We start from the raw sequence: 12,341 nt of genomic DNA on the forward strand, positions 1-12,341 counted from the left end.
AGCTGTGCCTGAGCAGAACTACCTTGCTACACATCCCAAATGAAATAATATGTAAATGAATGCAACAGGCATCCATCTCCTATATGGGTTCTGGCTACCTGTCAGGGGCTCATTGGTGTGTCTGTGGCATCTAACTGTACCTGACAAGGGAACTTTCAGAAGGGCTAAGAAGATGCATAATGTGTTTTAGGCACTCTGTCTTATGGTGGAGTTTTTTGTAATTATGGGTGGGGACACTAATCTACTACGTATCTGCTTCAGTGACATGGTCTCATACGGTAGTCTTAAATCATTTCCAGCCTATGAAATGAGTTCATTTGAACAAACACAGTTCCTGTAAAACAAGAGCTAAAGAGGAAGCCAAAAGCAGGGAATGAAAATAACCACCACTAAAGGCTAGACATTTATGAGTTTATATTATTAAAAGCAGTAATAGATGCATGGGAAAAAGGGTAAGAAACGTGAATTGCAGTCAGCAAGTTAATGGAAATTTTCTTTTAACCTTTAGTCAGTTAAAGGAACTTTTCTCTTTTTTTGTTTACATTTAAGCAGTAAAAATAATTAAAAAATCACAAACACCACAAGCATGACTGGAATTATTAACAAAATTTTCTCTAGTGGTAGCGGAGGAGACGCAGAGTATAAAAGCAGTAGTTTGTCCTCCTCCTTCCTTTTGCAGCTGTAAAAATAACCAGTAAAATGTACAGAATGTTGTCAGCTTGAATAACTTTCTTGGTATCCTCTTATACTTGCAGTTACATTTTAGGAAAATGTTCTGCTATTGAAGCATCTGAGAAGTATTTTGAGATGACAGCAAGTACCTATTTAGAACCAAGTGCAGAAATTTGACTTAAGTTTGCTTTTCAGTTTGTAGCAAGTCAAAATATGTATCCAGTAAAAATCCTGCTACCAACAGGCAAAATTTTAAGCTTCAAGTCTTTTCTCTAGGGAGAAAGACTTAAGTTGTTAACAATTTAAATGCAAATGTTAGACCTTTTTCTACTGATGCTGTATGCAGGAACGAAGATTGCTGTAAGGAACAGTTTAGAAACTTAGTCTTTGCTTTTCTTTCAGAAATATAGTTAACTTTCTCTGTTTCGTGAAGAAACACGAGAAACGAAAGGATTATACCAGTTTCTCTTACTCTTGCATTTATAGCATTCTCAGAAAAATCACATTAGGAAAAGCATGTAAGGAAAGAAGTTCCTTATCGTTAGATTTATTCCCCTGCCTTCAGACAGTCACACTTTTCACATACGCTTGTCAAGTTCTGGATCTTAAGTCTGACCACAGCGCTCCCAGTAAGTGCTTCAGACTTCAACAATTGTCATAAATAGAAACTACCTTATGATTTGCAGCTTACATTTAAGATTACATTAAATGGTTAATAGGGCCTTTATTCCTCCCACTTACATTCAATCCCTTTATGTTCTTGTAGAGAATGATGATCCTGTGATGGGTTCTCCTGTATCTGATGCTCTTTGAACATTTGCTCATAGAAAGTAGAACCACTTCTGATTTTCGAAAACAAAATCTTAGCAGTACATTAAATAACAATGTTAGTATTGTATATACTGAGGAAATAGGCTCATATATGTGATATACTGGAAGTTAGATATCAACTTAAAATTGTTTGTTAGTAATAGTGTAGGCAGATGATCCAGAAAACAGAGCTTTTGAAAGGTTCTTGAAGAACAAAGTGATAAGTTACCTTGTCTGGTATGTTTCCAAATTTTTACAAATTTCCCTGGTCATGCATGTACTGCTGCTGAGTACAATGTGACTTACCTATTGCATTCCAGTAGAAGTTTATGGCCATGTACAAATTATTCGGGAATCCTAATTGTTTAATGACCTGATCAGTACATTTGCAGATAATGTGTGTAAGTAACATGTGTACAATAACACCACACTTAACATGAGGATGTCTTCACAATCCTGTAAGCAAAATTTAAAATGACAGAAACTATGATATCAGTTGTCTGTCTGTTTTTCTCTTTGATTACCTATCTGAAAACAATTTAATTAGAACTGGAGTATCCAGCTCCTGAGTATTCAGCTTCATATAGGGTGAGGCAATGTGATCTGGGACAAACAGTATTTCTGCTTATGTTTAAGTGCAGAAATAGTTCTGTGGGGCCTTCATAAAGCATATGCTTAAGCATGTGCTCAGCATATGCCTTGCTGGGTTGGATCTTAGTACAGACACCCTGCCATTTTGTTGTCTTCTTGTTGCATGGTAATGAAATTGAAACATGGAGGAACCATTTCCATACTTTCCCCATTTTTCATTATAGACACTGTCTACCTATGCTCCATCAAACATTTTTTCATAGAAACAATATATTGGCATATAAGCCTTCCTTCTGCTTAGGGGCTGGCAGCTTCAAGACAGTTGGTTTTTTGTGTGAGTTCTTGTTGCCACAGCCTAAACATTGTGGTGTTTATCAAGTTCTTATTGCATTCTCATTGCCCTAGTCATCCTGCTAACAGTAAACATCTGAAAAAATTGCTTTTAAAAACTGAGAGAAATAAAATAATCAGCTTCACTGTCCTTTCAGAACTAATGCTTCATAGTTTTTTTTACCTGCTTCACTGAACGTATGAGTTGGCATATGAAGTATACTGATCTATTGCAGAGGTAAGAGCAGGAGTGCTGTGTAGAGTCTTAATGATGTGGGGTAAAATAATTTACTGCCACATGCATATTTGGATATAGAATACTGCCTGCTAACAAATATGTGTTTGTAGATCACCTGCAATGTTTAAACTGAATAATCACAGACTGATTTGGCCTCTTAACTTTGCAGATATTTTCTCAGATAACTCTCTCTAGGTCAACCTGTGAAACTGGCAAACAACATTAATGAAAGTCTGACACTCCTTTTCACACAAGTCTGGAAAGCTCCTGCCTTCTCCAAATATCTGGGCATTGTTCTCTACCTAAGACAATGAAAATGTATCATTTTCCAGCCAGTCACACACATCTATCCTGCTGTTGATCCATCTGCACTCTGTGTTATAAGCCAATTGCTCCTCTCACCAAAGGTCCTTGGAGTAGAATTTATTACAAAAGATGGTAGCTATAAAGAGTACATGCTAGAATTAACTTTAGGATTAATATAAATCCTGTATCAAAAATACATCTTAATCCTGCTTTTTGTAATATCTTGTGTGAAATGGCAAGGAGTAAATATCAGGTAACTTAGAATCACAGAATGGGTAAGGTTGGAAGGGACCACGGTGGGTCATCTGGTCCAACCTCCCTGCTCAAGCAGGGTTGTCCTAGAGCAGATTGCACAGGATTGTGTCCATATCATTCTTGAATATCTCCAGTGAGGGAGACTCCATGACCTCTCTGGGCAATCTCTTCCAGTACACGGTCACCTACATGGTGAAGAAGTTCTTCCTTATATTCAGTGGAACTTCTGTGCATCAGTTTCTGCCCATTGCCTCTTTTCCTATTGCTTGGCACCACCAAGAAGAGCCTGGATCGATCCTCTTGTTACCCTCCCTTCAGATACTTACAGACATTGATGAGGTCCTTTCTGAGTCATCTCTTCTCAAGGCTGAACAGGCCCAGCTCCCTCAGCCTTTCCTCATAAGAGATGCTTCAGTCCTTTGTCAGCCTGTCTTTTATGTTCTGATTCAAAACAAACCAGACAAGGTAACTTATCACCTTGTTCTTTAAGAATCTTTCAAAACCTATGTAAGCAAGGAGGCAACTAGCATTCTAGACTGTGCCCCCTGTTGTTACACAGCTAGCAAGCCTGGGATTTCAAAGGGGTCTAGACTTCATGGCTACAGAGCAGGAGGGAGAAAGACCCTGAAAGTTATTCGTGAGCTTGGATGCCTTTGTGATGTGGCATTTAAGATTTCATAATATGTTGAGTTATTAATAAAGTTTTAAGTATTTTATTTTTTGGAGTTTCTACATGTCCTAAAAAAAAAAAAAAAAAGAAAAAGAAAAAAACCCACAATCTCCTTTTCTTTACTTCCCAGTTCTTTCCAAAATTTTACATAGAAAGAATATTCTAACTTCTGATGGCCCTCTATCCTTAGGTAGCTCTGGACTGTGGTTATCAACAATGATTAACAATTATTTGAATGAGGTGCAAGCAGGTAATAGCATGTTACTCCTTGTTTAGGCTTTGATTCCCAAAGTGCTTTCTCACATTTACTTAGTTGTTGATTTATTGGGTGTTAGAGATCCTGCATTAATGGCTGTAGGTGCTCTAACTTCTGATCAAGAAGGGAATTAAAACCCTAACAATAAAGACATGCATCTTGATTCATGAATAAACTGAGGGTGGGGAAACCTTCCTTGACTTCTCACTAACCCTTTTTATAGCTCTGTCTGAATGTGGAACAGAAGGGGTGACAGAATGCTTTCCTGCAGCACACCACACTGCAGAACTTACAGGAACAGAAGCAGCGACTACAAGCAGATATCAGGGTCTCTTGGAGAAAATAGACCAGGTGTCGGTGAGATTCCCATGAGTCTTTTCAGTAGTCTCTTGTAATGCAAAGTATTGCTGAGCTGAGGTAATCATTGTAGTGTTATCAAGAAATAGCACAGGGATATATATTATGTATTTAGCAAAACCAAATGTAGCAATGGTAACCTAATGCGACTGTGGTTAAACTCAGTGTTCTTTTACTTCAGCATGTAAGATCAGGTGTGAGCTGAGTAGAAAAATTGCCTGATGTATGTGACTGAATAGCAGTCTCTGATTTTGAAAACTCATGCACTTCAGTAGTGCTTTGTGTCTGCACAGTCATTATGGGCATTCCGTCGCAGCATTAGCTGTCTGAGAGCTGAGTATCTTAGCTGATCATTGGGCATCCATTTTGTCAGTGAAGTGTCTGATGCTTCCAGTGGAACGTTCATCTCACCTCTGTCAGGTGTCTATACGGCAAACCCATTCACAAAGAACAATTTTCAGAGGGCAATGAAGAAGGAATATAAGTACAAAACAAAACCAGCCCTTTGTTCCCACCCCCTCTCCCCCTTCTTGAAGTAAGGATCTTAAAGACTGATGGAAACAATGCTGAATAAAATAATTTCAGGCATATGGCTGTTAATTTCATTGCATTCCTTTGGCTCCTACTGCTGGTATCATTAAGTATTTGAATGGTACTTTGGCTCTTTAGAAGCAAGGAATTCAAAATAATTTTAGTATTAAATACAAGACCTGCTGTTTGCATGAGTGCAGTTTGGGTTGCCTTATTTACATGCTTACTTTTCAGGTGTGCAAGACTAATTTGTTCTGCAGCAAAATTAGATTAATGTGGAAATGTTAGTCTTTGTGTGCAGTTCCTCATTGAGAGTCAGCAATGCAGCCTAAGCTGTACAGAGGGAAACTCTTAGGAGGACAAAGCTGGGGTGCTAAAACTGAGTTTTGTCTTTCAAAACTTGAGTAAGAGTTAAGCATGCTTTAGGTAAATATGTCAAGCCACCTGCTGGAAATCATTTTGGCTTTGCAATGTTCCAAGTACTTGTTGGATCTGAAAATAAATACCATGTTGCAATTTGTAGCTTGTGGTACCATCAGTGATTCAGTTTCAAGCTAAAAGAAGGCTTGAAAATGGTGTCTCCTCTAGAAGACTGAAAACACTGTGGGAATTTGAGGCTGTAAGAATATTCTGTGGCTATGAAAAAAAATCCAGAATTTCAGTCAAAAACCATTTATCAAAAAATAAAATAGAATTTGCCTTAATTTTTAAGAGATCTTTTGGAAACTCTCAGAGGTAGTTTACTGATAGCTGCAGCATAAAAATAATTTAATAACACTTTATTCACTGCCAGTTGTCTATTTCCATAGTTCTCAAGAAGTTTGACATGCTTTTTTTTTTTTTTTCCACAAAAGTGACTGCATAATAGCAGCAGAATTCAGATAGTTTCTGAAGAACACTAAGTTTTTCAAGCAGTGGAATGTCTGACTTGTTATAAATACAAGAGAATACAGCAATATATGTGTTACCTCAGAGGTACAGTTCTTCAGACTTCTTGTAGAGTTTAACTGGAATTCTGTTTTGGTATTTTGTTTACTTGTATTAATTAGTACCTTGAGTCTCCCATTATGAAAACAGTCCCTCGTGCATACCTTCCAACTAACTTCAACATAGACAGGCAGTTTGTATTTTTAATTTATTTTTTGAAGCTGTATTACATTACAAATTCTGATTTTTCCCTTTGTTTTATCCTGGGCCTGATGTGGGAATAGTGCAGAGGGAGAATGACTTTTTTTAGCCTTCAGTATTTTGGTCTCCAGCGTGTCTGGCCACTTACCGAAGTAAATTATAGTGGGCAGTGTATATGTAACGATACAGCTGAGACTGGCTAATATACAGAATGCCATTGGAAACATTTTCTGTATCTATCTTTTTCTCTCTAAAAGAGCCTGAAAAGAAGAGGTATTAAAGCTTCTAATCCTAAAATAAAGCTATACCATAAACCAGTAGTAGATAGAAAATAGTGTCTAGTTTATCCTGTGACATCCATAGGTTAAAGTCGGCTCTTAATGTAGGATGTTGTGCTTTTTCTACAGTTGTAGTTTTGTTTATAGTGTTTTACTATTTGTTTGTTTGTAAGTACTGTATAGAGTTAGGATATCTAAATAAATTCAACCTTTGTGTGCACTTTACATAGTTTTGGTGCAAACCATTAAAAAACGTGTTGATGTATAGTGACTTGATTCACTACTTCTTGATTCCATTGGGAGTTTTGATATGGATTCCTGTGGATGCCAAGACACATGCCCTGATTCTGTGCATAGAAATACAGATAGTAACATTATGAATGTCATTGTTGTCTCTAGAGACACATTAAATCACTGGATGAAGACAGCATCTGCTTATAAACCATTGAAAAAGACCTGCTAACTTTGGCTGCTTAGAAAATACTTGTAGAGACCTACTCTTTACATTTTTCTGTTTGCACAAAGGAGTGAATAAACCTTATAAGCAGCTTTTAAAAATATTTCCACGTTCCTGTATGGGAATAATTTTTATTTTATAATTTCAAGACCGAAAGTTAATCACTAGTTTTTTATCCCAGAGCATATGTTTACAACAGAGATACTAAACAGTTGAAAATAGAGTGGCTTATAATGGAAGTGACAGCTCATCTTTAACTTTGGAAGGACAAGCAGTACCAGTTTAATTAAAGCTGTGTTAAAATAGGACTGCCATTTGTATCACAGTGGTTCTCTCTCCACGCCTCCAAAAGCCTTGCTGCCATTTTGTACCAGACATTCCTATCTTGTGCAAATTAATAGATCATTTTATTTCCCGCAGGAAATCTGAAGACTTTTATAGCAAAACCTCCAGTGTCAAAATGAACACAGGTATGCTGCATCTGTGAGATTTTTCTTTTATATGTTGTTTTGTGAGCAGAAAATCCCAAATTTATTCAAATTTTCATGAACAAATTGTATTTTAGTTGTGCTGTACTCAAATTAAGCAGGATATTTTAATAGTGTGCCTGCTTATGTGCATTTGTATTCCATATATAAAATTTACATACATGTTTTTCTATGTATGGATATATATGGATACGTGAAATATAAATGCATGTTTAGCCTTCTGTGCTTAAGTTAATATCAGTTTTGTGTCTTTATGTTTTATGTGAAAATACATAGTATAAGGACATAACATCTATGAAAAAATGGTGTTAAAGCATCACATTTTCCTAAGAAAATGCACATGCTTTAAAAATGCTTTATTTTCATTCTGTACTGTCACTTAATTAAGGGACATATAAACACTGCCCTTATTATTAGCTACACTTGTATATCAGGTGAGGATAACTATTTTGTACTTACAGAGGTTTGTATTTTCTCTCAAGTTGATGTGACAGATGTATTGACCAAATTAAGTACTCTATAGGAAGTTATCTTCATGATCTATGACAGCATACTAATATTTGCTCCTGAATTATTGAAGTCAATAGATAATGCTGCTGTTTGTGCTGAAAGTGGGAATAGGCCTCTTGAAAACAGACTGCTGAAATCCTGACCTCACTCATGTCAGGTGTAAATTTTCAGTTGCAGTCAGCTCTTTAGGGTCCATAGGTGAACTGTCTGGTTTGCAGATTAACTGTGATGCAAGGATAGACGTATCCATCCTTTCCAGACCAGTGGTTTTATCATTGACGATAGTGCTACACCATGACAGCTGACATGATAAGTGGGACTTGAGGACCTGAACTACTTTGAAGTCTGAATTTCAGCAGCATGCTCTAAATCACAGGGATTACCTTTTCCATGGTATAGGTTACCATTATACGGATCACTGAATTAATCAGGCTTCGTGGCTTCCTGTTGTCGCAGACAACTGGAACTCTGTAGGACCCTTTGTTTTAACAGATCTGTTAGTACGAAGTTAAAATGTATTGGCTTACTTGAAACCATGACATTTGTAAGTATAATAAGACAGAGAAAATAATTTTCTCAGTTGAGTTTGTGCATTTTTAACCCAAGGTTGTGGTTGTTCTTAATTATTTTTCAAATGCTAACCAGGGTGGTTAGAAATAGATGTAAGATTTAAATAATCTGTGGCTGAATGTCTTCTGTTGAGGATTGGGAGTCTTCTGATCACACAGGAGCCTTGAAAACAGACTTTAAAGACCTGAACACACCTGAAATCCTTTCCAGTTACTTAAGGATATCATGACTGTAAGCTGAACTTTAGTCTGCTCTGCACTTACACAGTGAAAATATTTTTCATTTTATGTATGCTTGATATTAATGTGCATGTTACCAGCTGCACTAAAAGAACATGTTGAGAAAAAATGTGGTATTTCCTCTCAGTTCTGTTGATGTAGATTGTTTCCTGACTGTAACAAAAAAAGAAAATAAAATAACCTATGAGTAGGTACAAAAGTGAACATCTTGCACCTATCTTTGCACCTATCTACAGCATCACTTTATTAAGGAAGAGAGTGACTCAGGTGGAAGCTGTTTTGCATGGTGTTCTGGTCTAGTTGTTTCTCTTTTTCTTTTTTTTTTCTTTTTACACTATGCTGTTTTTGAACATGAGTGCTACAGTTTTGGTGTGGTTTTTTTTTTTATTTCACTGCTTCATAACAGGAATTTGTGCGTGATGCAATTGGAGGTTATCAGATACTATTGATTTGCCACTAGTTTGTTTTAAAAATATGCATTTCATTAATGACTCCTGCAGATAAATGAGCACTCTGATGCCAGTAACTGGTGGAGTGGCAAAGCTAGTGTATATGCAGCTTTAAAAAGAAAAAGTAAATCTACTGCTTAGACTGGGTTCCTCTAATCCTGTGTTCCCTGTGGCTGCAGACTTGGCAGTCTGTCTCAGCAAACCCTGTGGAAGATATTTTTGTCTACAGAGAAAATGTTTTGAAGAGCTTTGGTTTTCAATACTCTACCATATATGGGAGGCATTTCTTACCATTTGATGTTAATTCTGTACCACATGTTAGGAAGGAATATTCAACAGCATAAGACAACGAAGCATTTTTGCAAAAGCAAAGAAATTAGAGGTAAGAAGAGGTTTTCAGAAGTATCAAAGGTACTTTGGGCTCATGCTTCCTTTTGGTGTTCAAATGCTGTCATAATTTAAAAATAGTAGTGTAGTAGAATGTGTACCTTTTTAAACCGAGACTAAGCAATCATCAACAGAATAGTATTTTAAACTATTCATAGGGGTTTTCTTCAGTAAATCTTCAGGTATTTTACAGGTTGATGAGCATCATTACTGTGGTAACTTGACTGACTAAATGACAGAAAACATGAGCCAGCCATGAAGCTCACATCTGATTAAAATGCAGGATAAATGTGCTTACTGTTCATTATACATATGTGCATGCATAGCTGACGTTGGGGAAGAGGTAATTGCAACAAAGTATAATAAATGGATACAAGTTAATAGGCTAAAATAGATTCTTACTGTCCATCTGTAAATATTTTGGCTGAATTTCACACAGATCATTCTTGATAAATGCATCTAATTTTAAAGGTATTAAACAAGATCACTGTTTGCATTAGATAAAGTACACAAAGAGCAGCCAAGAGTGAAAAGTATGCAATTCTGGAAGACTGCAAATATTTTCTGTTTGTTAAAATTATTAGTGGAAGTCATCACATGGACTAATCTCTTACATTTTGTCTGGGAGACAAGAACAGAATCTCTTGGATCCATGCAGAGTTCCTGAATAGATTGCAAAAGCACTTTTAGGTCGCTCAACCAAATTAGGTTGGCTTCAGTGTTCCAGGCATTCTACAAAACATTTAGTTTTTAGCAGCACCAGAGAACCAAATAATAGCAGGTTCACCTGTCAGTGTAGATCATACGATAAAAGTTTGTCCGCACACCCACAAAGGAGTTCAGAGAAACAGTGGCAGGAGGGGAAGCCCAAGTAATAGCCTGCCTTGCCAGGCTACTCCCAGGCCCCTCATAGGAGCCATCAAAGGCCTATTTCCACAAGCCTAGAGAAGCACAGGAACACAAGGGCAGGCAGGAACACAAATTAAGGAGACCCAGGGAAGAGAGGGCCTCCCTTGTCCAGGGCCCTCTCAGGGCTGTCCCAGGAGAGTCTGTGCCCTGTGGTCCAGGCATGGAATGAGTGGCAGACTCAGTGTCTGAGCCCCACTGCTGGAAGGATCCACCCTGTATATGTGTGCTATTCTCCCTAGTGGACCTTCATCCTGCTCAGCCAGAGAAGGGAGGGGGATGAGGCCATTGTGCCATCTGTGTTAGTGTGAGTGCTCGGAGCTGTGTGTCCAGCCATGTATGTATGTGGTGTATACATGTGTCTGCTGGGAGCACATCTCCAGTCTCCCTGCTGGTTGGACCTGGGGACACAGAGAGGCAGCGGCCTTGTCTATCTTGGACTTTTGGATTCAGTGCTATATATTTGCCTCAGGTCAAAATGCAAATAGGGAGTAAGAAGTGCTGGTCTAAAGACTTCTAAACTTGAATACACTGTGCAGAAAATGGGAAAGATGATACCATTTGCAAGTACAGTGAATAGAATAATAATCAGCAAACATTATGTTTGGATGCCATTTTTCTTTTCTTTGAGCTGTAAGAGCTTATTAAAAACTTCCTGCCCCAGCTCCTCTCTTTCACCTCTTCACACAAGATCACCATCCTTTCATTTTTGCCAACTTTGTTTATGCCACTGTTTTTACTGACTCTCTGAAACAGTCTTTTCAAGAAACCCACCACTTGTTCTTAAATGAAAGTGGTGTTGTTTTGAATTGGCTCCATCCTACTTTGGAGCAGGACCAACGAATAGACTATTTGTCAAATGGAGATACAGCTCATTTAGGGTGATGCTGTCTGTAGTGGGAGCAGTTGCTGGAATTATGAATTCAGGGGAAAATGTTTAAATGTGGAAAGAAGCAGAATTAAGGGAGAGAGAGAAAAAGAAGCTGGAATTGCATTTTAGGCAGCTGTTTTGATTGTGAGTTATTGCCCAACTTCATATTCTAGTATTGCTTGCAGACATTAGCTGGTTCAAGTCTCCTTTGCTTCTATATTAAAGAAGTACTTAGTAAGACAGGGCTCGTACCTGAACAATTTTTCAGGCTAGAAGAATTGTGAATATGTGTATACATATTTTCCCACATTTTTTTATATATGCATACATTTTATATAGATTGCCTCACCCTCATATTTTCCGTAAGTAACAGCTGTGCAGTATTAATTGCTTATAGTTTGCAAGTGAAATGAGCAGAACATCAGTCTCTCGTACTGTTTCTTAACACTCTGTACCCCAGACGTAGGGCTTTTTGGCGTTATTTGGACTTCAAGAATTTGGGTGAATATAGCTAGTATTTACTGGCAATTTGATGTACTGTGAAAAAGGAATACAGGCTTGAATAAGCCTCTTGAAGTTAAATGTGTAAGGCCATGCAGATAAGGGAAGCAGTTTGTAAACTGCTTCATTTGAGGCAGCATGCAGGTTCTTCTGATTCTTACTCTGATACAATGTCCTTGACTTAACAGGAGCCTGGCCTGAACAAAGATAGGAAGGTGAAGTCCATCATGCATAAAAATGTGCTTGGCCACACACATTCATATTCTATTAGAAATTTTGCACAACTCAATCTGGTATCAGTGTACGGTTATATCTAAATTGAGTACTAACTGGCTCTCATTCTTTTGTACAGCTACGGATAATTAATGGAGGTACAGACTTGCATATAGGCTTCTATATATGAATAAATATTGTATGCATCTATCTATATAGTAAGTTACAACATCTGTTTTATTTAACTTGTATGAAGCCACTTCAAACACTTTGCTAGATTATGGATCCAATCAGTATAAAACTCTGACTCATTTCAGTTACATTAAAA

The 12,341-nt window shown here is 37.4% G+C and overlaps 1 protein-coding gene across 19 annotated transcripts in view; it reads left to right on the forward strand.

Annotated features, from left to right (window-relative positions):
• Window positions 1–12,341, forward strand: part of SORBS2 (sorbin and SH3 domain containing 2) — a 154,907-nt gene that overhangs the window by 66,832 nt on the left and 75,734 nt on the right. For all 19 annotated transcript variants that reach the window (XM_027636304.1, XM_027636305.1, XM_027636306.1 and 16 more), the window contains one exon: window positions 7,300–7,349. In XM_027636304.1, the coding sequence (XP_027492105.1) occupies window positions 7,340–7,349 (10 nt within the window). In that variant the 5' untranslated portion in view covers window positions 7,300–7,339. The remainder of the gene's footprint in view (window positions 1–7,299; window positions 7,350–12,341) is intronic.

The sequence above is a fragment of the Corapipo altera genome, unplaced genomic scaffold (genome assembly GCF_003945725.1).
Source record: "Corapipo altera isolate COAL_440 unplaced genomic scaffold, ASM394572v1 22b, whole genome shotgun sequence".
NCBI lineage: Eukaryota > Metazoa > Chordata > Aves > Passeriformes > Pipridae > Corapipo > Corapipo altera.